This window comes from Peromyscus californicus, unplaced genomic scaffold (assembly GCF_007827085.1).
Source record: "Peromyscus californicus insignis strain IS unplaced genomic scaffold, ASM782708v3 Scaffold_11__1_contigs__length_118956290, whole genome shotgun sequence".
Classification (NCBI taxonomy): Eukaryota; Metazoa; Chordata; class Mammalia; order Rodentia; family Cricetidae; genus Peromyscus; species Peromyscus californicus.
The window spans coordinates 57,156,348-57,182,119 of NW_026294402.1; the positions used below are offsets into that span (position 1 = coordinate 57,156,348).

General features: G+C 54.6%; 1 protein-coding gene across 2 annotated transcripts in view; it reads right to left on the bottom strand.

Annotated features, from left to right (window-relative positions):
- The window catches only part of Coro2b (coronin 2B), a 111,691-nt gene extending 92,422 nt beyond the window's left edge, over positions 1 to 19,269 (bottom strand). Inside the window, exon 1 of one of the 2 annotated variants that reach the window (XM_052763332.1) lies at positions 18,570 to 19,269. In XM_052763332.1, the coding sequence (XP_052619292.1) occupies positions 18,570 to 18,584 (15 nt within the window). In that variant the 5' untranslated portion in view covers positions 18,585 to 19,269. Of the gene's footprint in view, positions 1 to 1,658; positions 1,953 to 18,569 lie in introns of those variants that run through there. The other variant, XM_052763323.1, reaches the window with a different exon arrangement.
- Between the last annotated feature and the right edge of the window lie 6,503 nt (positions 19,270 to 25,772).

Consider the following 25,772-nt stretch of genomic DNA (forward strand, 5'->3'; position numbering starts at 1 on the left):
GTGTGTGTGTGTGTGTGTGTGCCTATGGACATATGCATGTGTGTGCAGGCAGGCAGGCATATGGGTATGTGCACATGTGTATGTGGGCGAGTTCTTTACATATGTGTGCAAATATGTGTATGTACGCATGCATACATGTATGCATGTGTGTTGTGTGTCTGCATATGCACGTGTACCGTTCACTTTAGATGAAGGGCTGTTTGTTTGTAGGTTGAAGAAATCTTTGGCAGCAGCCGTGAGATCAGCTAGAAGATTCTTCCTTCCGTGCAAGTACAAGGACATACCATGGACCACTCGCAGTTCATCTCAGTGTCCTCTACCCAGCTCTGTGTCCCTCCTCAAGGGGGCCTGTCTCAGAAGCAGAGACAGCAAAAGCAGTTCACACAAAGAGACAGGCAAGGGACCCCCACCCCCAGCCAGTCTCCAAGGACCTAGTTCATTAGGACGCATCCTCTGTTGCCATGGAGACCTGGGGCCCCCCAGAGCCTGGCTAATAGTCTCTGAATTCACTCAGGCCTGGAGCACAATTAGACAAGATGGATTTTTGAGTTGTGGCATAATGAGACCCGGATGTCCGGGTGGCATATGGCAATCTCCCAGGGGAGGCCTGAGCCTAAGAGGGCACACTGTTGTCACGGGGTCACCAGGGCCTGCCTCTCTAGGACTGGAGAACTGAGTTGCCCTGAGAAGCACTTCTCCTTCAGAACTGTTCCAGGGCAACCCTGCCTCAGTCTGGGCAAGAAGAATAAGGCCCCTATTTATTCTAGATACTTCCCTTCCTGGGTAGAGGCTGTATTCTGTACCTTCTAGAACAGTGGTTCTCAACCGGTGGGTGATGACCCCTTTGGGGGGGTGTCATACAACCCTTTCACAGGGGTTACATATAAGATATCCTGCATATCAGATATTTACATTATGATTCATAACAGTAGCAAAATTACAGTTGTGAAGTAGCAATAAAAGTAATCTTATGGCTGAGGGTCATCGCAACATGAGGAACTGTATTAAAGGGTCACAGCTTTAGGAAGGTTGAGAACCGCTGCTCTAATTGAGCATGGACAGCACCAGGCAAAGAGGGAGCACCTCCTGTGGAATCCCTTACTCCCTGCCGCCGGCCTTAGAGCTCACTCTATGGCGGTAAAGGTGAGACACATTCTAACACAGCCGTCTCACCCTGGCAGTGACCTAAGGCCAGAGCTCAGGGAAGAAGCAGTCAGAAGGCTCCGTGGAGCAGCCTTTTGACCAGGCCATAAAAGATGACATCAGGAGGCATCTCCAGTAGAAAGGAAGCAAAGATGGTCGGGTGGAGTTTAAGGCCAGCAAGAACAGCAGTCAATCTAAACAGCAGTTACGGAGGTGTGCATGACCAGAGAAGGAAGGTATTCAATGTCCAGGTGAGTGGTTGGGAAGGAGGATGCTGGCGGAAGGTCCCTTCTCTACTTCCTGTTCCTCTAATCCAGCCAGGCCCTCTCTGGTGCACCCACAGCACGGCTACCCTGACTTCAGTCCCCACCAGCTCCTCTCAAAGAAAACCTCTCTTTCAGGTTCCAGCAACCCTCACTGGAACATACTTCCTTCTGCAAAAGCGCCTCTGGGGCCTCACTCATCTCCACACAGATCTGTTTGTTCCCCCAGGTGCCCACCTCTCCGGCACTAACCTGTGGGCTTCTGGAAGGTGGAACTTTCCAGAGCATCGCCTCTGGGCCATGCAGTATCAGAGGGGTAGGGTGGTAGGCCAAGCCTGCAGACCTCCAGCTCTCACGGCTCCCAGCTGGCAAGTTTGTGCCTGGTGCATGGCCCACCACAACAGCTCTGACACTGGCCAGCTGCCTCGGAGCCACCAAGAGCCGTGGGTCACACTGTGCTGACGGGGAATGGGGAGCAGGGATGGGGACAGAACCATAGCTGGAGTTTTGCCCGAGCCCTCTCCTCTCTGCCCTGGTTTACCACCGTCACTCTGGTGATACTGCTGAGCTCCATGGCAACAGAATGGTTTGTTTGGTAGGGCTTTTCCTTTTCTTTCCTCCTGCGATGGGAGGGGAGCAGCGACCGGGAGACGTTATTGGCTACAGGCAGTGCTTCTGGGCGAGGAGGCAAGCGTCATAAGACAGTGTGATAGAATCTGGAGCCATCTCAGCCTGCTATGTGACACTGACTATGTTACCAAGCCTCTCTGAGCCTCAGTGTGCCCTCCCCAAGACAGGTAGTGTTCACAGGCTGTGGGCAGGATGCTAGGAGACCCAGGTAGAGGGCTCCACGTAGGCTAGGGCGGGATAGAAAATGAGGAAACCTCTGTGCTTAACACTCCATGCCCCCCATCTCACTCCCTACCCCGGCTCTCCTGACAGATTCAAATCTCGCAGCAGCTCCACCACCTGAGTCCCCAAACCAGGCCAGCCCAGAAAAGCTGTGCCCAGAGGCCTGGCAGGCAGTGAACTCTTTCTTGCTGTCTTGTCTCCTTGACCAAGAACTCTGTGACTTAATTGCTCTCTGCTTTACTCAATTTGATCCAACCAGAGCTCCAATTCCCCACAGGGAAGGAAGACAGAGAGAGAGAGAGAGAGTGAGCTGCTTCTGCTCAAAAACGCTAATGAGCAGAGGCTGGGAGACAAGGGAAGGCAACCCTGAGGATGTCCTGAGCCATCCTGAGCACAACTGGCCCAGCAGGAACACATGGTCCCGTTTGAAGAGTCCTCGGGAGAGGAGAGGAGAGGTAACAGGTGAAGCTACTGACTGGATCCATGGGCCACAGGTCAGCAGGTCTGGGCAAGTGATGCCAGGATCCCCAAATGTTTGGGGATACCCGGCATGTCACTCGGTAGCGTTCTTAGTCCCACTCAGGCACCAACATTCAGGCATCTAATTGCATCTCTTTCCACACCTGTGCCCTGGCTTGGACTCTCACAGTTCATCATGGCTGCTGGGTAACCACGGCTGCCTCCAACCTTATCTCCCACCCACCAGTCCTCCCCACAGCTCTCAGTCAGTCAGGAGCCAGAGGCAGAGAGCCTCCCTTCTGACCCGTGCTTCTGGTACTGCCCCCAGGGGCTGTGTTCCCTCTGTGGCAGGCAGGTTCTCCCCAGCCTTCCAGCTGGCCGCTCTCAGCCAGAGAGTCTTCAGATTTCCCGTGCTCCACCCTTCTCTCCACTCGACTCAGTGTGGCTGCTCCGTCATTCCGGCCCTTGCCTGGCTGGCTGCGTTAATGTCGTTTACTTCCAACCGATGGGATGTTTATTTGTGCTCTGCACAGCCTCCCCGCCCTCCTGAGCCGGTCCTTGAGGGCAGGGACCTTTTCTGTTTTGATCACCGTGTGGATGCGTCCCATTTTCTAGAACATTCGCTGGTCCAACCCGCCCTTAGTGAGGAATGCTGCGGACTCCACTGGACTGCTTGATCGCATCGTTTCCCTTTCCTACCGTGGGATGATGCACAGCTGGACAGGCCTCCACTACCTCCCACCGAGCCACCACCAGCCTTCCATCTTCCCAGCCACCAGGGCTCCTCACTCATATTCATGTTCAAGCATGTGTCTCCCCTGTCCCAGAGCCCGAGCAGCTCCGTGGGTCCCCTCAGTCCTCAGGATTCCTGCTCAGTCCTCATTCACGCACCTCCTCAAGTGTGTCTGCCTGCTCGCTTCCCAAACAGAGTTCTGCTTCCTTAAAAGCTGGGCAAGTCTGTCTCCTCTGTGTCCTCTGAGGCGGAGCAATGGCCGGCATACAGCAAGTGCTCACTGGGTGAAGGTTTGTGTATGCCTTGATTGCTCTGAGGAAACTAACTGTGATTAACTACACCAGGCACAAAATCCACCCTGGGACCAGGGGCAGCAGGCTGGTCATGAGGCTGAGAATGGAACTTCAGCCCAGGAGGGTCCCAGAGACACCTGATACAGCGCCCTAGGGCGAACAGAGGTAGCTCTGGGTCCCTCTCATGAGTGGCAGTTGAGCTGACTTCTGCTACACAGGCTGGCGTGGAACCCCAGGCTTTCACGTCTGAAGCCCATGTACTGTCGGGAGGAATTGCTCCCTTGCTCCTTGGTGCCTGCAACTCCCCAGGGGTTGTAAACCGGACAACGAATCCCCTTCCTGGGAGGAAATCCTGCCGGCATTCTCCGGGACAAGGGACATGCAGGCCTAGCTAAAGGAAGAAGGGGCCTTTTGTCCCAGCTGCTGAGGCAGGGTAGTGCCTGTGTCAAGGGGCACACCCTCTGTCCTGACTCCATAGGCTCACCTGGGCTGTGGACTTCTCATTCAGCCATTTCTTTGGCTTTAAATCTTGCATAGTGGTACCTTGTCACAGTGCAACAATTCTTCCATGTGCCTGGCCACGCCAGAATCCTTCTGACCCGCCAAACACTCTCAATTCAGACAGGACTGAATTGATAACTTCCTCCTTTCAAAATTGGAAATAAAGGCCCAGAGAGGTTAAATAAGTTGCCCATGGTCGCTCAGCATAGTAGAGGTAGAGCTCAGAACAGAAGGCAGGCAAAGGATTCAGTTACTGTTTGAAGTTAGCAGGAAAGGCTTTCTGAAGCCTGGTTGGAGTCGGGAAGGATGAGAGGCCTCCTCAGAATTCTCACTCCTCCTTCCTGCAAAAGCTCAGGCTCTGCCAGGCTTAAAACCCAGACCAATCCCACTATTGCTCACTGAGACACCGGAAGCCGCCTTTCCCCACGGCTTCTGCCCTGGAGGATATGTTCAATAAACATAACTACTTTCTCATCTTCCTGTAAACATTTCAGGCAACACAAACAAACAGACCTGCTTTTGATCTACTGCTGCTAGCTCAGAAACAGGGCGTCTCTCCCACGCAGAGCTCCCCACCCCCAGCACTCCAGAGCCCCCAGGGTAGCGGGGGACAGGGGATGGCAGGAAACGGCCCTTCCTGCTGAGGCTGCTCATGGGGATGTAACCTGCAGAGAGCTGGAATCCAGAGTTCAGTCCTTGTCAGAAGCACCCCTCCCCACCGCCCACCAGGAGGACTTAGTCTGCTCTGTGTCTGCTGTTCTTGGGGACACTTCAGTTACCACTGCAGGGACGCCAGGATCCCCCACAGAAAGGCACCACCCACAGGAGAATTGAACCCTGAACTACGCGGAAACTCAAACTCTCCGAGGGTGTCCTGCACCAGTCCCTTCTGTTCATTTATCCCAACTTTTTTGGGGACACATTATTCTTGGATCTGGAGTGTTTGGTGGCCTCTGTTGCCAATGGGGTTCTGATTTTCAGATGGTCGTTTCCTGTGCTCCCATCCAGCCCCACCCTGCCTCCCAAGCTCAGGGCTCTCTGCTCCACACTCTCTGGAAGCCGAGATCTTCCTTTGTAGCTTCCCCCTTACTCAGACCAGTCCTTCCCTTTCCAATAGACTTCTGGAAGAACCTCTTTGTTTGCTTGTTTGCGTTTTCTCTCTGTCTATCGGCTTAGAAGTGCCACTGTCACCTCCAGCAAGCCTTACTTTATCGCCATCCTACAGTGCCTTGCCCCTCTCCCCTCCCCTTGTGGCTCTCGGCTGGCTGCCACCATCCAGGAACCAATCCTATGGCATTCGCCTTCATCACGTTGTCCCTAGAGAGCCAACTGCAGCTCCTGTGTTACCGGCTGTCTGAGGGCCACTGCTAGGTCTGGAAGGGATCTCTAGGAAGCACACTGCCACCCAGGCCATCTCCCTGAAATCCCTCAGATGCCAAGATACAGGGAGGACCAGCTAATGAACTGTGTTGCAGAACTCTGAATAACTTCGAGCTGGTCACTGGAGAACAGAGAATCAAGCACCATCCAGGGTGCACATCCACAAGCCAGCCCCAGAGGCAGGGGTCAGACGGGGCCAGGTGAGCCCCAGGCAGGGCTGAAATCACCACCAGTGGCAATAGGGAGCCACTGTGGGTTCTGCATTCCTAAGGTCCCAGTGCAGACCCCAGACCTACCACCCTGGTCCCCCAGATCTGGGTTCTCTGGAGCACAAAGCCGCATCCTTAGAGTGGGTTGGTTTCTGAGAGTCAGAGAGCATCCTTCTTCTTCTGCCTACGCCTTTACATATTTTATATGGAACATATATATATATATAGCATGCCCTGGTGCACAACCCCTAGGTGCAGAGTGATGGAGCGGTGGATGTTTATACACATGTACATTCATGTCAACCACTGTCCATCTAGAAGGTTCTTGTGCTCGACCTCACACTCCCAGATACCACTGAAAGTGGGAAAAATCCCATCAGAGAAGAGCTCTGTTGCTGAATGAAGGCAGACAGGCACAGCTAGGCAAGGCCCTGGCTGGGAAGATACCCTTCTCATGTGTCATGGGCACCAGGGTACCAATCATGCAGCAATAAACCTAGAACTCAAGAGATGAATACCTTTTCTCAGGCTACTGGGCAGGTGAGGGACAGGACATGAACTCACCTCTCTGCCTGAAGTCTCCTGCGGTCCTCCCTGAAGGAGGAAGGATGAGGTGTGTGCACGTTGGAGAATATGCTTGGAAAGAGATGCAGATTTCAGGGTCTGGGAACTCGGGGAGGAGAGGAGGGTGAGCAGGGGTCACAGTGGGAAAGTGGCAGGGCTCAAGTCACTCCTGAACCCAGCTGCACCAGGTGATATCATCCTTGGACAGCTGAGGAAACGGAGTCTTGGCAGGAGGGACCAACCCAAGGTCAGGAAGTGAGGTCAGGATTCAGGCAGGAGCCCCAGGTCCCACACCGCCTCGTCACTGTGCCCTGGCTATGTCTTCTTGGAAGGAGACGGGCCTTACCCAGCTTCCTCTACATCTATCATTCTAAAATCTAGGATGAAGGGCAGGGCAGTGTCATGGAGTGGCCTGCTTGGAGCTGTCCTTAGGGAAAGGGGCAGGCGCTGGGAGCGTCTGCTCATTCTCTGTCTCCAGGCTAACACAGGTCGAGGCAGGCCCTCCAAAAGTGCAAACAGGGCCATGGTTTACTTCACGTAAACTCTCTGGAAGGCTCAGAATCCAGAGTCCCATGGCTCCTCCTTGCCTCTCTGCCATGGTTCAACCTCCCTGCTCAGTAGCTCCCAGCTCTTGTCTGGCCCACAGCAAACTAAATTTGTAACCCTCCCACACTGTTGCTCACACACCCCCATCTGGAATGTCTCCTAGCCCCTTACCCTTCCTCACCTGAGCATCCTTGAAGGCAGAGCCAGGCTGCTTCCTCCAGATACTGTTCCACCTTTCCAGCCCACTCCTAAGGGCACCATAAGTCTGAGCAGATTCTCGGACTGTTCTCTATGCCCTGCCTGGCATCCTCTTCCCCAGCACCCCTGCATCCCTGCGTTTTTCTGAGTGGCCTGGTCTCCCTACAGAGACATGACACTTTGGTTTAACCCTGTCTGTATCCCCAGGGCAGCCGAGGGTCTGGCAGCCGAGGGTCTAGCCCACAAATCTTTGCAAGTATGTTCTGAGTGACTCCGGGACCTCTCTGTGTTCACACAAGGGCAAGGGGTAGGAAGGTGGCCAGTTCAGAGCCGGCCGGAGAAGCTGGCTATGCCCCTTCCCTTCCCTTCCCTTCCCTTCCCTTCCCTTCCCTTCCCTTCCCTTCCCTTCCCTTCCCTCCCACCCTCCCCCTCCTCTCCCCTCCCTGCCTTCAGAACTGGAGCTCACCCCGCCTCACTTTCTCCTCAAGAACCTCTCCTGACTTTTCTGGAGGCCCAGAAAACGACAGCTGCTGAAAGGTTACCCTCCAAGGGACTTATAACATCTGAAGACCCAAAGGGGTGCTGGGATGTAGCTCAGCTGATACAGAGCTTGCCTAGCATGAACAAGGCTCTGGGTTCCAGCCTCAGAACTTCATTTAAACAACAACAACAACAACAACAAAAAAAAAAATAAAGACACAGCATGGTGGTGCACACCTGTAATCACAGTGCTGGGAAGGTGAAGGCATGTGGGTTAGGAGTTCAAGGTTATCCTAGGGATGTAGAGTAAATTCAAGGCTAAGTTGGGCTACATGAAACCCTGTCTGAAAACAACAAAAACTCAAGGCCCCAAAGGAACCGAACTCTAATGTAGGTCTAAGCTGGAGGCTTGGGAAGGCACATGCAGGGTACCATCCATTATCTACCGTGCACAGCCAGGCCGTGGTTTTCAATGCTCCTGTAGACTCCCGATGCTATGCATCCCAGGGTTGATTCCCTCTACCCTTCCCTGCTTTGTGAGCCAGGGTGTTCATAGTTTCATGCACCTTCCTGGAGACTCAGTTTCCCCAACTGAAAACTGTGGATCGCTGCAGAGCTGCGGGGTGCATGAGGTAGCGGCCATGTAGTGCACAGCAGAGGGGCAGGCTGGGAGAAGCCTTCTCCCACTCTTTTACCTAAAGCCAAGGCCTACACAGCCCCAGCTCCAGGCCACTCCAGCAAGATGGCCCTCCCTGGCCCCACAGGGGTAGCTTTGTTTACTGCTTTTGAGGACCCATTCCTTCCCCTCCCCCATCTTCTCTTTCTCTCCCTCAAGCCAGAGTTTCAGCCATGACTTGGCTGAGAATCTCCTCTGGCTGGTGATAGGGGCTGGCCAGAGGAGAGCTCTTAGCAACCCAGGCTCCCAACCCAGGGCCTCAACGATAAAAGGAGAGAGAGCTGGCCAGAGCCCAGCGTGCCAGGAAGAGACTCCCAACAGGGACAGCAGAGGCCACAGCGACAGCCTGGCACGTAGAGCTGGCAGCTGCCAGCCCCCCATAATCCCAGCTCCTCCTATCTCTGCCACTGCCAGAACCAGGCCTCAAGACAGAGCACTCTTGGCTGGTCCCCTGGGGAACCAAGCCTCTCCACTCAGGGGCCCCCCTCCAATCCAGGCTGAGTTCTCTAAGATTCAAGATTCTGGAACTTTCCACCCTCAACCTTCCAATCAGTCCTTGAACTGTTAGTATCAGGCAAGTACAAGAAGCTGAGAAACTCCTGCTTAACTGCAGCTGACTCATTTGGGGCACAGGGACCCTCATCCCACAGAGCTATATCTTCCCCAGGCTCCCCTGAGGCAGCGCTTCTGCGCGGTAGGGGAGGGGCACATCCCTATAAACCTTCAGTGCCCCTCTGGCTCCAGTGGACCCTGGATCTCTGACAGTGAGAGCTGAGGCCCAGCAGCAGCAGCAGTTGGCCGATGTCTTGGGTTTTCTCAAATCTTGTTCCAGAGATTCTCATGTACCCTTGCTAAAGTGCATGGCCCTTGGACAAATGTTGTGAGAGTTACCAAAAGGGATAAGCCTGGAGTCTCGACAGACTCACAGTTAAGTCAGGGAGCCAGAGCAAATACTCAGAAATCATCAAGAGGCTAGGGATGTAGTCCAGTGTGTAGAGTACTTGCCTAGCACTCATGAAGATCTGGGTTCAGTTACCAGCCCTGTGTAAGCCAGGGTGGGAGCGGATGCCAGTAATCCTAACAGTCAGGAGGTAGAGACAGAAGAATCAGGAGTTCAAAGTCATCCCTAGCTACACAGTGAGTTTGAGGCTAACCCTGAAACTATGTTTGAAAGAAGAAAGGAAGGAAGGAAGGAAGGAAGGAAGGAAGGAAGGAAGGAAGGAAGGAAGGAAGGAAGAAAAGAGAAAGAAAAGTCAGTAGCACACAGTACCTGTGTGGGGCTCTACCTGCTGGCTGGGATACTAGAGTCTAGGAGTCTTAGAGCTCCAAGAGCTAAGAAATTAATATGCCCCAGGACCCTAAAAGAAAGGGCTAGCTTAGGCCCCAAAGTAACCTCAATCTATAGTAACTTGGGTCTGTTTCCAGAGGTCATTATGAGTATAACAGGAAGGTAGACCTGGGATCTCTAGAAGACAGATGATTGACAAAGTTATCAGATGACTCCTCAGGTCTGCAGAAATCCCCTTCCCCACAAGCCCTACTTCCGCTGGAGATTTCTGCAAAGAGGTCTTTCCTGTGATCAGCAGAGAGACATGAACAGAAGAACCAGGAGTGAGGTTCTTCTGTCCCCTTCCTTCCCGATAGCTTTCCCAGACCCTGGCAATCCCACCAGCTTCCAGATCCCATAGCTGTGAGTTCAGAAATGAAAGTCAAGACATTTAAGTGGCTTGATGCTGGGGCCTCAGGCCTGCAAGGGTATGCCTTCTCAGGAACCCCAAGGCAAAGCAGGCCAGTACTCCAGGGGCCAGGGTGTATCTGCAGCAAGGATCCTGTTCATCTGATGGTGGCCTGCAGTGATGGGCCCATCTGGGACCTTCCCCTTCTGTGGGGAGCTCAGCTGCCTGGAAGTGAGATGCCACACCAGGGTTCCAGTGCTTTATCTGTTTTTTGTTTGTTTGTTTTCTTAATTAAAGCAACATACCAGTGTGTGTGTGTGTGTGTGTGTGTGTGTGTGTGTGTGTGTGTGTGTGTGTGTGTATGCCAAACCTGAAACATCAATTAGGCCAGACTGGCTGGCCAACAAGCCCCAGATTCTCCCGTCTCTCTGTCTGCCCAGTCCTGGGGTTACAGCACATGTAACCACGCCTGGCTTTTTACGTGGGTGCTGGGATCCAAACTCGGGTCCTCATGCTCATGCAAACACTTTGCTGCCCGAGCTATCTCTACACAGACCCAGAACACAGTCGTTTTACAGGCATTTTTTGTGTCCCAAGCAGATTGAAACAGCACCCATCAGCCAGACAGGGAGAAGGAACAGCAACTTCTCATCTACATGGAGTGGAACAGGAACTATTTGGAAGAGCTTCCTTTCCGCCCACAGACTATGAATCAGTTCTGGTCAGGACTGCAGTAGGGGAGCCGGGAGCGAGCTATGGAGGGAGACTGCCTAGCTCTGCAGACTGTGAGGTACTGGCATGGACGGAGGGGGAACAAGGAGAAGAGCACAACAGGACATCTCTTTCTGTGACGTCTGCAAAGCACCCAATGTCCACATGACTTACTTGTTACAGTGGGAGAGGATACCGTACGAGGACGGGTACTCGGAGACGGAGGACCTAGCCCAGCACCTCACGGTAAAGAACAGAAACAAAGACAAGGCCTGGGTCTTCCGTCTCAAACTCTCTTCTCTCGCCATGTTCTGGGCTCGGCGTGGCCTTGCCTGACAGTAGAGAGACTAAAGGCCCTGGAGTCGGGTTGAGCCAAGGACTTACTGTGCGTCCTTAACTCTCTCTTCACTGGCCTCCGCCTCTGTGACTACGGGAAGAGGATTGATAACAGCACAGACTGCATAGATTTCCATACAGATTAATAAACTAAGAATGTAAAGTAATTTTTTGCAGTGCTAGGGGTAGAGCCCAGGTCCTGTCATTGCTGGGCAAGTGCTCCATCAGTGAGCCAAACCCTCAGCCCCTCTAAAAATACTTTTAGTGTGGGCGGGGGTGATAACTCAGTCAGTAAGATGCTTGCCTTGCAAGCATGAAGTCTTGGGTTGGGTCCCAGTGTGGTGGCACACGGTTGTAATCCTAGGGCTCAGGAGGCAGAGGTGGGAGGGTCACTGGGCCAGCCAGACTTCCAGTCAGTGAGCTCCAGGCCAGTCTTCCAAGTGCATGTGTTTTCTCTCTCTTTCTTTCTCTCTTACACACACACACACACACACACACACACACACACACACACACACACACTTGACATAGCCTAGAGGAGTGTTAGCTACCTCTCTTACTTTTGCTGGAAACAGGAATCTCCACCCGGAGAAAGGCTGAGACCTGCTTCCTTACACAGTAGCGTTCATGAGCAAATGGAAGGGACAGACAGGACCGTTCCTAACCCTCAAATGTTTCCGTGGGGTTCACAGGTTCAGGGAGCTTGACCCTACGATCCTAGGCTCCCCCAGAGTTAACTCTGAGCCTGGAGCCCCTGGAACCGTCCTCAGTGGGAACGTCCTTTTGCCTTTGTCTCGGTGTGGCCGGAGCCTCCTGGGTGTGAGCCGTGGTCCTCACAGGCCCCCGTGGGGTTGCCCATGGCATGTGTGCTGTCTTTAGCCCTTATCTTCTTGATGCTCCTGATGTGTAGATGGCCAACCGCAGAGCAGTGGCCTTCGAACACCTGCATGTAAGTCCCAGGCCCATCTAGATAACAAGAAAAGCTGAACGAACACCAGTGGTCGTGGCTGATCTCCCTGGAGATGGAAGGCAGGGAGCTGTCTGCCAAAGCCAACTTGCCTTTTTCCCCAGAGCTCATCTGGAAACAGATGATCTCATTTGCAGCCTGGGGCCAGCGTGACCACTGCCCTCCATGAAGTCCAGGAAGGCTCTAGGGACAGAGCCAGAGTGACTGACCATGCCATGTCCACATCCCCTGGCCAGGTTGGGGCCGCTCTCCCATCGTCGACTCTTGGGCCAAGGGAGAGAAGGAAGCCGTGGGTAGGAGGCCCACATCTGGGTGGCCTCCACTCTGCCTGACTGCACCACCTTGCAGGTCACTGGGAGTGCCGGATTTTTCATCTGTAAAGTGGAGATAAGAAGAGCATCCCGCTGCACGGCATCCTGAGGATTACGTGAGCTGATGCCCATATTCCTCACTCCTCCCTGTGGTATGGGCAAAGTCACCAGAGATAGCAGAGTCCAGTTCCAGACATTTGCCCATCCTGACCCTGTGCCTCTCACCCACCCCTAGGCGACCCCTGTTTCACCTGCTACCTCCTCTTCGTTCTTCTTAGCACAGCTCACGTCACTTCCTGACCCCTACCAGAGGCATCAGGGCAGAATGGAGGCCGCTCCAGAGGCCCTGAAGCTGCTGATTTCACAGCCCCCAGGATGCGTGCTAATTGTCTTCCTGCCTTCTGTATTGACACTCGCTGCCAGGTGTGTGGTAAGTGCTTCACATGGACAGGCTCCTTGGAGTTAGTAATAATAATAATCCTTGTAAGTGTTCCTGTTATCAATCCCCACTACTAGACGGGGAAGCATGTCCAGAGAACTTCGGTAGTTTGCCCAAGAACACAGAGCAAGTACATGAGAGAGACCATCTATCTGACCTCCATGCCTTCTCCTCCATGCCGCTGGCACCCCTCATCAGCAGGAACCTCCTGGAAGTCAAGGCTACTTCTGGATGGGTCTGCAGGTCTGGACCAAAGTCTGCATTCTCAGTGTCAGGGGAATAGAGGTGAATCTGCAGCTGTCACTTGCTGTTGTGACCAGGCTGGTAGCACTGTTCAAGTAGCTTCATGTCAGACACCATGTGCTGGACAAGATACCCTCTGTCCTTAGAGCAGACGATACACTAACTCCCAGTTCTGCAAGGTCTGTATGTTCACATGCGCCCAGGACATACACTTGGTCCCACTGTGATGATGGTTAATGTTGAAGGAGCAGGAACTATGAAGATGAGATTGGAAAGGAGACTGAGCTTCCAAGCCAGATGTGGGCTTGCGGCTGCCTCTGACCCACATCAGCTCTGTGACTAGGGTGTGGTGACCTCTCCACCCTCAAGGCTCTGTTTGCTCATCCTTAAACCGAGGGGACTCTCCGGGTGCAGATGGTCTAAGGATTCAGGGCGGTGGCTCGTTCAAACACTCTGTAAACCAAGTCCCCAAGCAGACCCTCAGTGCTTCCTTAATTAATTAGAAGGACCAGGCCAGAAACTGATTACAAAGTCCCCCTAGGGGCCTCCGCAGGGGTGAGAGAAAGAAGGAAGTGGCAGCTCCCCTCCCCCGCTCTTTGGTGCCCCTGAGCAGCTGGTGCCACTCCAGACCTACAAAGGGAGGCTCATTCTAAACAGCTCCTTCTCATGTGGCAGCCACTGGCTTTGCATCTGCCCTGTCCTGGCAGGGTCTGCCTGCCCTGTGCCAGCTGCTCCCAGCTGCCCTGGCTCCAGGCTGCTCTGGAGCTGGGGCCTGGGTCCCCAGAGGCCACCTAGTAAGCTCAGGGCTCTACAGAAGGGGAAAGGAGCAGGGCTGGGCACACAGGGAATCTGCACATTCCCTCATCTTCTGGACAGCCGACAAGCTCTGTGGGCCAGGCAGATGCAAATCAGTCCCTCGCTGCCCCGGTGCCAGGAGCCGAGACTCTGCCGGCCGGCCGGCAGTGGTGGCTGCCGCGGTGCTGGCTGGGGCTGTGTCTGCTCCAGTGAGCTGGGCCTGCCCAAGAGCAGTGGAAAAACTCACTCCATCCCTGAGACTCCAGGCCTGATGCTGCCGGGCCAGGGGGCCTGCCAGCAGCCATGCTCCTGACTGGCAAAGCTCAGGTCTGCACTGGTTTCACAGTCCTTCCCAGACACCTCTCAGAGTGACCACAGGTGCCCAGGGTGAGGCCTCCCGTCAGAGAACACAGGGCCTCTGGATCTAGCAGGAACAAAAGATCTAATGGCTTTTCTAGAGGATGGGTTTTACCACCCTGTGGCAGAGATGGGAAGGAAGGACAAACGGAAGGAGCCTGCATCTATTGAGTGGTTACAGCATGCAGGCAGGATTGACTGCTCCTGACTGCTACCCACGCAGCCTTGAGATCTAACTTGGGACTCTTGTCACACATCTCTTTTCTCTCTGCTCCTCTGAGGTCCTGGAGGGCAGGGGCTATGGCTTATGTTTTCTGTGTCCCTGGTAACTAGCCATGGCCTGGTCCAGGTAGGTATTCTGAGGATGAGGGCCGAGTGCATACTGAGTGGTTGAGCCACACACCTTTCTGAGGAACACCAGAGAACCAGACACCTGGAAGCAGGACAAAGGCAAGAGGAGGCAGGAGGGCCTGCGGGATGGAGAGCTGGGTCTTCCCTGACACTTCCGCATCATTGGACCTGGCTTGTGACCTGCAGCCCAGCCCACCCCCCTTTCCCAGTCAGAAGTAGGCGAAAGAGAGGAACTAGGGATGGGCTGCTGGGACCCAGGTCATCCCAACAGTGAGACTCCATCATTACACACACACACACACACACACACACACACACACACACACACACACACACGGAGGAGGAGATGGTCTAGCAGAGAGAAATCCAGACCCCAGCAACAGACACGGAAAGCTGAGTAGGGAGGGTGACTAGAATCCAGCTGAACCCTTCCATTCAGGCTGCCTGAGGTCCCCTTTGCAGAGTAACTCCACAAGGAGAGAGGCCATTCAGAATCTGAAAGACCAGCTTTCAGCCCTCCAGCCCTGGGCTGGCCAATGGCTGGAGCAGGTCATGACCTGTGCTCCCAGGATCTTGGGTCCCTCATTTTCCAAGGGAGAGCGTAGGATGTTTGACGTCTCCAACATTTTGCTCTCCCCTGGTGGCTCCACAGATGCCCAGGAGGCATCTGATCTTTCTAAACTCTTGTTTGCTGGGAAGGGTAATGCCATCCTTGGCCCCTTCCCTTTCAGTGGAAGGCACGGGCTCCTGTGAACAGGCTGAGACTCTGATTAAGGCAGAGGGAGAAGGCTGGCTTACGAAGAGGGCATAGGCGTGGTTACAGTGTTACCCTCTATCCTCCAATCACACTGTTCAGATAGAAGGTGGCTGCCCTAAAGCCTCTACTCAAATGCTCACCTCTAGGTTCTGCTCATGTACAGCTGGTTCCTGCCATGTGGGGTACACTGTGATCTCCAAGTTAGCCCCAGAGCCCGAAGACATTAAGCCCACAAGCCTCGACTTCTACACAGCATGTAGAATAGACAAGCCCAGCCAGTGTAAGGGATCTCTTCCTAGACTCACAAGCTCCAAGAGATCAGGCGAGAGGGACTGATCAGTGAAATGCCTACATGCAGTGCACAGACTTTTCTTCCAGCCCATGAACTTGTACTTTGCACACGATTCTGATTCCTTTTATGCTCCGATCTTCCATCTGACAGCAGTTCAGATGTTGCAAGGTGGGGGAGCGCTACCCGCACAAGCGCGTGTCAGGGACTGGATCGAGGTAGAACACTAGGAAGGGCAGGCGTGAAAACCTGAGCGTCAGTGTGGTCTGGAGCTCCTGTCACCAGGAAGCAGCCTCTGGGCTCTCCCTGGAGGGCTTGCTTTGTAGGGGCACAAGCAGAGGCGTGGCCATGACCAGGTGTCTACAGGCTGGGAAGCTGCCTGGTCCTTCCTTCTACTGCATTTCTTCTTAGCCCCTCCCCCTTCCATAAAAGAGTTAGGTAGCTTGCTAAAACACATCCAACAGAGCTGAACATCCTAACAAAGATGTCCTAACATGCCACCAGCCTAGAAGGTCACAGCATGACCGTGTCACTGTTGGCACAGGCGTCAATTAGGGCAGGTACCCCTCCACAGATCCCTAGACTTTAGATATAGTGGCTTCCCACAAGGAAGGGGCTGGGGAACATCAGAAAGACAGAGTGGTAAGTGGGAAACTGAGGCTCAGCTCCAGGAAGGAAGTGCCACTGACAGTCTAGCGACTTACTGCTTGCTTTTGCCCTCTCTACTTGCCAAGTCTTTCTGAGGGCTCAGAGCCTGAGACCTCTACCAAGCACTGGCCCAGAGGACTCTAGCAGGGGACACAGAGGGACACCATGATTCTTTACCTGGAGCAGGGTGACCAGGGGATCATCTCTCGTCACTCTCTCCCCTACAGTGATCCCATCTCCCACATTCTTTATTGGATTCTTCTTTTTAATTGGGGAGTAACTGGACCACCTCCAGATGATAGAGCCCCAAGCACACCTTGCCAAGAGCAGAAGATGTGGGTCACTGGAACCAGCTCCTGCCAGAGGCCTGAGGAGAGAGACGACGGGTCCAAGGTCATATCCTGTTAGTGGTCAACCTAGCACTAGGGGCCACACCTTTTAAGTCTCAGGGCCACGTGCAGCCGGCCTCCCTGTGCCTCCCTGTGCCTTACAGGGGTGGGGCCGTGCTGTGCAGGGCTGGTGTGGAGAGAAAAGACAGGGTTAAAGTGGGGATTTTATTTAATCCTCTGATCTGGCTTAAGCCAAAGCCACATTGGTTTGAGCAGGAGACAAGAGACACACAGAAGGGCTTGTTGGGGGGCTGGGCAGGGCGGTATTAGAGAATAATCGTTGTGTACCTAAAGGCAAGATCTGACAGTGGGCTAAGTGGCCCCCACGATCATTACCTCCCTGTCCCATTCCAGTCCAGGGTTCAGGCCTCCAGGCAGTGACCCTCTGCCATGGAAGTCCAGTAGTCCCGGGGGGTTCAATAGTACTGAGCAACGGGAAGGTCTCCGCCTGGAGACTGAGGCAGACTTGAGGGTAAATCCTAAGCCTGCCACATATTTGCTGTGTGACCTTAGGCACGTCACCTCACCTCTCTGAGCCTCTGCTTCTTCCTCAATTAAATAGTCTTACACAACAATGGAGAAAAGTTGTCCGAACCTGTTTACACAGACAGAGGGATTGCTGAGTCAACCCTCGGTGCTATGATCCCCAGTCCCAGCACTTACTCCCCCAGGCCCATGTATTCTACTCTTCAGACCCCATCTGCCTGCAGCTTTGGCATTCACAACCTCAATAACCATCCCTCAGCCTAACGACATTTGTATTAACTTAAAAACGCCAAGCATCCCACCACTTGATACAGCAAGCTTGACGGACCACCCCAAGCACAGGCGTATACACCCCCAGCCCTCAAGTTCACATTCTCGTAATGCCCCCAAGTCCCAGAACAGATGACGAGGTCTGAAGTGGAGTTCAAGCCGGAGTGAGCATGTCACTGGGGCATGGGGCTTATTAGAAGGATCTAGAATGGATAAGCTTTCTCGGCTGACTCTGACCCCAGCAGGCTGCCTATCCTGCTTGGCTTCCACCTCCCCAGCTGTGAGAGCCAGTGAGCCGCTGGGAATGGTAGAGTCTGGCCCGAGGTGTATGGATGACTAAATCCACGGGCAATGCCAAGGCCCAAGCCCACTGCCAGGATGTGAGGTCTGGCCTCTGACAGACCCTGGGAAGAGTACAGTTCATTGTCTTCACTAGTTTTTCCATCACCACCAAGGCCCATCTTATCACCCTCCCATTGCACAAGAGGAAACCGAAGCCCAAAGTAGGCCTAACCCTCCTGTAGCGATGAGGTCAAGTCTGTCTTAGCTCTGGGCCCATCCCACTGCCCCAATGGGCTCTCCTCTTAACTCTGTGCTTCCTACGGCGGCGGCAGGGAAGACATCCCACAAAGTTCTTTAACCAACCCGGGCTCCTGTGACAAGCCCAAGAACTTCCTCCAGCATGGGGTCTGCCAGGATACCCACCTTCTCTTCCCTGCTCCTCTCCTACCCACCCCGCCCTGAGGCTGTAGAACCTTCCCTGTCTCTGGCAGCTACTCAAGGATCAGGCAGCGCCTCCACAGGGTAGCTTTGGAGTGGGACACCGGCTCCTGGGGTACACAGCAGAAGAGGGCAGGTGGGGTGCAGCTTCCCTTGTGAGCCTGACCAGGATGGCCAGCCTACCCCTGTATCATCAGCATGCGGGGCCCTCAGTCCTCACGGCGCGTGACACTGAGGGACACACAACCAGTGCGCCCGCCAGCCCGAAGCAGCTCTCCAGGGGTTAAAACTGCAGCATCTTCCACAAGGGTTAAAAATGCAGTCCCAGGGCGCGCAGGGATGTGGTCCACACCGCCCAGGGCAGAACCGAAGGAGCATCCCTTCCCGGCATCTTGCAGTCTCCCGGGGGCCGAGCGACTCCTGGGAGCCGGAGGGTGCGCGCGATCCCTTCCTGCGCCTCTCAGCCGGGGCCCGGGAGGCTGCAACGCCCGCGGGTCCCCAGAGCGGCGACGGTCTGCGCTGCTTACCTTTGTGACAGTCATGCAGAAAGCGGGCGGCGGGGCCGGGCGCGGGCGGCGGCGGGCTGCTGGGCCGGGCTGGGGACCGCACGCTCGGGAGGCCGCTGGCTGATGTCAGCCGCGGCCGAGCATCTATAATAGATGAGGCCGCCGCGCCGCAGGAAGGCGAGGCAGGAAGAAAGGCGGGCGGCGGGCCGCGCGGGGGGCGGGGAGGACCGACCGGGGACTCGCTACAAAGAGAAGGCGGAGGCAGAGGCGGGAGCGCAGTCCGGACGCCTGGCGGTCCCCAGCCCGGTGCGTCCAGGCGCGGGCCCCTTGGGCTGCTGGCACCTGCGGCCGGGGGCGTGGGCGGCAACCCGGCCCTCTGTGCCGCGTTGGCTCCGGGCGCCGGGTGAAGTCACACGCTGGACGGGCGCGGCGCACGGCCGAGATGCCTTCCCAGGTCCGGTCGCCCCCTGGAGGTTCCGAAAGTCCACCCGCTATGAGTCCCACAGCTGCCACACCAGTTCAGGGTTGCCAGGAGGGCTCGTTCACGGTTGCCAGGTAGCACTCCTTCGGATCTAAGTCCTCAGAGATGAGCTCGCCCCGAGGCCAACGTGGTCCACGTTACATCGGAAGAGACAGGACCTGAGTGGGAAGTGACTTGGACAGGGGCATAGGACCGAGTTGGCCCACCAGATTTGCCTGCGGTTCTCCACTTGGTGGCAAGCTTCTTAGTAGCCCCTTTGCAGACCCTGCATTGTATAGTTATAAGGACAGGCAGGGAGCCCTCTATAGGAGGGACAGGGCCGACCCTTCTCAAGAATGTCCACAGCACTGTTTTGGGGGAGACGACAGGTGCCGGCGTGCTGCGGGAATCCGGGCCGGGTCACCTGCAGCCGCTGCAGGAATTTGAACTACAATTGTCTGAATATAGCCACGCAACTACCTGGGCAGAACCGGTTTGGACAGACAAGGAGGTGCTGCGGCCATGGAGGGGGGAGGAGGGAGGAGGGAGCGAGTTATTGGGGCACCTCACTCTCTCCTGGGGTTCTGAAGTGTGCCACTTGCTCCCAGAGTTTCTTCACAGCAGTTCACCGGAACAACCAGACCCAGGCCACACATGAGCACCACCTGCTCTGGAGGAAAGTGCGGGAACAGGAAGATGGGAGGCTTGCCCATTCCCCAGCTGAACTTGTAGCCGAGAACCACAGTCACATAGTGACCAATCTCTGTGAAGTGCTTTGCGGTAGACCCGGATGTTGTTCATGTTGTTTGTATTTACATGCTTTCTTTCTTTCTTTCTTTCTTTCTTTCTTTCTTTCTTTCTTTCTTTCTTTCTTTCTTTCTTTCTTTCTTTCTTTCTTTCTTTTTTTTTCAGCCCTAAATGCAAGGGATGGCATAGTGGCAGAGCCAGGACTTGAACCCGTGAGCTACAAGGTTCCTCCACAGCTGTTGCCATCTTTGAACCTCTTATGTGTCTTAGGAGGAATATAAATGCCCGACAGTCTCCAGGGGCCTTGGAGCAACTTACTAGGTCTCTAGGGAGAGTAGATGCAGCCTCTAGCCTCAGGCATTGGCTCTGTGCCAGACCCCTCCCAGGTGTGGTCATGTGAGACCTCAAGTCTTTACTGCCTCACCCCTGCTCCAGGAATGCCCACCTCATTCTCTGCGGCTGTCCAATGGCATCCCATCTCTGGCACCCCGATCTTACCTGGTATTCCAACCACAGATCTGTGCACTAATACCCTTAGTTCAGAGTATCTGCGTTTCGTCCATGTGTGTGGCTGTGCAGAAGGGAGCTAGCTGACCTCTGGGTATACCTTCTCCTCCTGTGTGTGCTGGGGCACACAATACAGACCCTGTCTCAACAATAACAAAAGTAAAGGCACCCAAGTGTGATGGTGGCATATACCTGTAATCCTAGCACTCGGGAGGCAGAGGCAGATGGATCTCTGTGAGTTCAAGGCCAGCCTGGTCTACAGAGCCAGTTCCAGGACAACCAGGGTTACACAGAGAAACCCTGTCTTGAAACAAAACAAAACAAAACAAACAAGAACAACAACAAAAAGATCCAATGTTGACTTCTGACCATCACAAGCATGTATGCATGCGCTCGTGTGCACGCGCGCACACACACACACACACACACACACACACACACACACACACACACACAGATAGGGTGTATCTCAGTGATGGAATGCTTGCCGAGTATGTGTAAAGCTCCAGGGAATATTTAATGTCACCAGGTACAAATCAAGGATATTGTATAGGAGTTGGGGGAGATTGCCTTAGTCAGCAAAGTGCTTGCCGTGCGAGCATGAGGACCTGAGTTCAAATCCCCAGCTAGGTATGTTAGCACACACCTGTAATCCCAGTGTGGGGCAGGTGTGAGGCAAGTCTAGCTAACCAATGAGCCCAGGCTCAGTGAGAGACCCTGTCTCAGTAACAACACTAATAAAGGCAGAGAATGATTGAGAAAGACACCCAGTGTTGACTTTGGGCTCTCATAAACGTGTGCAGCTATACAATCACAACAAAGATAAGGTGCATCTCAATGATAGAATGCTTATCTGGTATGCACAGGGCTCCAGGTTTCATTCTCTGCAACACACACACACACACACACACACACACACACACACTTCGAGCAAAATAAATGTTCTACCAGTGGAAGAAATGTAAACTAGACCCATAAAAACATTTCCCAGCAGCCAGCTGGCCACTGTCAGAAGGATTCAGATACCATGTTGGGACAGGTGGTCTTGAGCAGGCAAGCCTTAAGCCAGGCTACTCCAGCCCTATGACCCTACTAGAAACCATTGGAGGGCCAGCCAAGAACACCAGCAACCAACACCCATCACCCATCTCACTTCCGATCCCAGACTGTCATCCTCAGCTACCCAGCATGCCTCTTGGCACCTCCCCCACTGTCTGCTGTTGTTATGGGCTCTGGGAACAAGACAAATGCTTAATGTCATCTTGAGCCAAAAGTAATTAGGAGCATCAATCTGCAGTCCCCAGGACCCATGTGACAGGCTCCAAAGGCAGAGAGGAGACACTCTGGATTCCTCGCACGCTGCTGGCTCACCCCTTCTATCACATCTTCATCTCCTCAGAAACAGACGGGGTCTGGGTGGGCAGCATGCTTCACCAAGAAGCCCAGTCCTCTGGTGCCAGGCGCAGGATCAGCCTGAAGGAGGGACTCAGAGCTGTGAGCATTCCCACGGTACTCTGTCAGCACTACCAGACCTGTTCCCCAGCCACAGTGCCTATCTTGGTTTGGTCCACTTGGAGCCACGCTTGAGAACACAGATGGACTCGAGGTTCACCCGGAAGGAGAACCCAGGAGTGGAGGAGGAGATACAGGGGCCCCGAGGTTGGCAAAATGTGTTTTCAAGGGCCCATTGGAGGAGGGTGCATACGGGGAGTCACCAGGCTGCTGTCAGTCAGGGAGGGCAGAGCACTTAACCACACTCTTCCTCAGCACTGTGCTTTTAGGCTGGGCATGTCCTAGACAGAAGTGGGGGAGTCCCTAGCTCTTACTTATAGTGGTATCCACGTGGCTCCAGTCTGAGTTCCTTGGATCATGTATTGAGCTACGTGTCAAATCAAGCCCAGGCTAGCCCAGGCTGTACATCACAAATCATGGGGTAAAGAAGAGTTCCCATCATCAGCTCCAGTGTCTTTCAGAGGCATTCATGCCCCAAAGCTTTCTGACGCTTTTTGCTCACCCTCCAACACCTTTATCCCTTGTTTTTAGCAGGACAAAACTCACATTCATCCTCCAAAGCCCAGCTCAAATAGCATCTCTGTGTGGCTCTCCTGGTACTACCTGAGTCCCAGGGTACAAATCCCCTAGTGGAATCTGTTTACTTGTCTCTTTAAGAGCTGTGACTACCCCCTCCTTCTCCTCCTTCTGTTCTCTCTCCAACAGGCACCTAGGAGGTTCTGGGGGAGCTTCCAGCCACCCAAGAAGGCTTCCTTCCGTGGGCTTCTTTAGCACCTGCTTCAGTAGCCATCTGACTCAGGTCCCGGCTCCACACAGCAAGGCATCAATCAGGTCCTCTAGACCTGAGGCTTCCCTGGCCTTCGATGCTCACTTGCCCAGCCTTGGCCCAGCCCTGTATTGGACGCCTCCATACAGAGTGAGGGAGGCTTGTTCCTGGCCTGCAGGAGGCTCCAGTTTCCCAGGAAAGACGCACTTTACTGGGCACCCCCTGGGTACTGAAGACAGGAGCTGTCCTACAGCACCCCCCCCCCCCCCCAGTGAAGAAGCTGGAGAGAGGGAGGAGTCCCCTGGCCCCCATCTCCATCATGCCACGTTCTAGCCTCCCTCGGCTACTCAGCCTTCCAGCTCTGACAGTCTTGCTGGCCCCATGGCAGCAGCCCAACCCCCCACCCCACCCCACCCCTCCTCTCACCCTCCCTCAGCATTTTCTTCTGCTTCGCTTGGCCTTGGCTGCCTGCCTCCTGCGCTCACCATCTGTCCTCTAGCTGGAAGTTCCTGCACTTCTGCTCAGACACATGGATCGGCGTTTATAAAACCTTGCAGAGGCTCCCCATTGTCCTCAGTTTAAGGCCCAAACAGAGTCCTCAGGGCCCATCTCTGCCCCTTGTCCCTCTAGGTCTGCCTTACCTAACTCTTGCCATTCCTTGGCCTGAAGCTCCTAGCTGCTTCTTCAGCCTTTCCTCCAGCTCTGCCTCTTCCAGGAAGCCCTCCTGGATGCATCCAAGGTTTCAAATCCCCAGCTGCAATGGCACTCTGAGCCCACTCTGTGTGCTTAACCAAGATTTCACTCTGCCTGCCCTCACTTCTGTGTGTGTGTGTGTGTGTGTGTGTGTGTGTGTGTGTGTGTGTGTGTGTGACTACAGGGACTGGCTCTTGTGCCTGGCAGGGCCTGGACATGGCTGTCAGCTGCCGCTCCCCACCCCTTCCCTGTTCACGGTTCTTAGGGCTGCATTTTTCCGTCTCCGTCTCTTTGTCTTGCAGCCTCTCCCTTCACCGCTCCCACCCACCCCTGCAGCTCAGCACACACACACACACACACACGCACGCACGCACGCACGCACGCACGCACGCACACGCACGCACGCACGCGCACACACACGCACGCGCACACACACACACGCACACACACGCACGCACGCACGCGCACACACACGCACGCACACACGTACACACGCACGCACGCACGCGCGCACACATGTACGCACGCACGCGCGCACACACACACACACACACACACACGCACACACACACACCCCCGTGGATTTAATCACCCAGCACCAGCACCGGGGCCTCTCCCGCCCCGCTGAGAGCCCCACCCGTGGGGCTTCCCATGCCGTCCCCAGCCCCGTGCTCTGCCATCTCAGCACCTTGTCCCTCCTACCCCTGCCTCAGCCTCTGTCATCCTGTGATGGCAGCTCCAAGTTCCTCATCTTTTGTGTTTTTTTAATTTGGTTTTATTATGTTTTAATTATGTGCATGGAGTGGGGAGGGAGGTGTGTACACACGAGTGCAGGTGCCTGCAGAGGCCAGAGGTGACCGGTCCTCCTGGAGCGGAAGTTACAGGTGACTGTGAGGCACCAGTGTGGGTGCTGGGGATGGAACTGGGGCCCTTGAAGGAGCAGTGAGGTGCTTACCCGTTGGGCCATCTCTCTAGGTGCCACGCCACTGTGTGCCTCATCTTTGTCTCACTCTCCCGCTCCTCTCAGCTTCTCTCCACGGCTGTCGTACAGATGACACTCACGGTGCTGACTTTAGTGAGAGGGATGTTGGCAGGTGGGACCTTCCCTCCACTCCACATCTGCAGGGTGTAAAATGAAGGGCTACCCTTAGGATGGAAGCCTAGACTAGTGCTGCCTCCTCTGAGCTGCAGTCTCTTGGTCCCTTGACCTTCTCTGTGAGGTTGAGAGAGTGTGGGGGCTCTGCTGTCCTGTGTGCATGCATGCGTGTGTGTGTGTGTGTGTGTGTGTGTGCGTGCGCGTGTGTGTGTGTGTGTGTGCATGTGTGTGTGCCTGTGCGTGCGTGCGTGTGCGTGTGCGTGTGCGTGTGTGTGTGTGTGTGTGTGTGTGTGCCTGTGCGTGCGTGCGTGTGCGTGTGCGTGTGTGTGTGTGTGTGTGTGTGTGTGTGTGTGTGTGGTGCTGGGTAGTTGAGGGAGGGAGAAGCCACAGAACCAGGGTCATTAAGGGTCCTCTGAGGCTAGTTCCTCCCAAGCTGGTCCTGGAGCCCCAATAGTAAACACACATGGTCAGCGTGGGAAAACAGATGGCTGGCCCCAGAGGGCTCCTCCTCGGCACTGTATGGGCAGCCGGAAGCTGATGCTATCCAAAATTCTGCTCAGTGTTTTGAGTACGGCGGTTCGAAGCCTGGCTCCAGAGGCCTGGGTTCAAATTCTGCCTCTCCCACATCTCGGCCATGTGGTGTGAATAGTCTCTTGTTCGAGCTTCCACACAGTGTGCTTCTCTCCAGTGCAATGGACAACAGTAATCGTCTTGGTCTTAGAGATCTGCGGCTTGGGGCTGGTGAGATGGCTCAGTGGGTAAAGGTGCCTGCTGCTAAGAATGACGGCCAGAGTTCAATCCTCAGAACCCCCAAGTCTGAAGGAAGAGAAGAGACTCCAGTAAGTTGTCCTCTGACCTCTACTTGTATGCTGTGGCACACAAATACTCCCCTGTGAAATAAATAAATAAATAAATAAATAAATAAATTTAAAAAGAGTCTCGATCAGGCCCCACTGAGAGAAAGCAGGGGGCTCTGGAGCCACCCCTGACTGCCACTATACACGCCAAGGCAGCAGGAAGCTCCTACCAGGCAATCTTGGAGGGAGGGTAGACTAGATAGCTACAGTCAGAAAAGAAAATGGAGGCACTGTGGCCCCCTGTGGGCTTCCCGGCCCGCAGGACCAGCAGTAGACTCAGCCCCGAGGTGTCACTTCACTTGGCTGTGCCTAGGAAACCCAGTCTTAGCTGGTGGCCTGTTTTTGTGACTCCCACTTCCCCAGGGCTCTGCTTCCTGCAGACACAGAACTCTTCCCTGAGGGGTGTATTAAGGAGCCAGGGCAAAGCCGAAGGACTCAAGGGCCCCAGTTCCAGGCTTCCGAGCATGGGGTTTACAAGCCCCACACAGCCCATCCAGCCTCAGCTTCTATCCACGGACTGGGATCAGAAGCCCACACGCATCTTAACGACTTGAGGGGGAAGGGAGCTTTCCCAGCTTCAACCAAG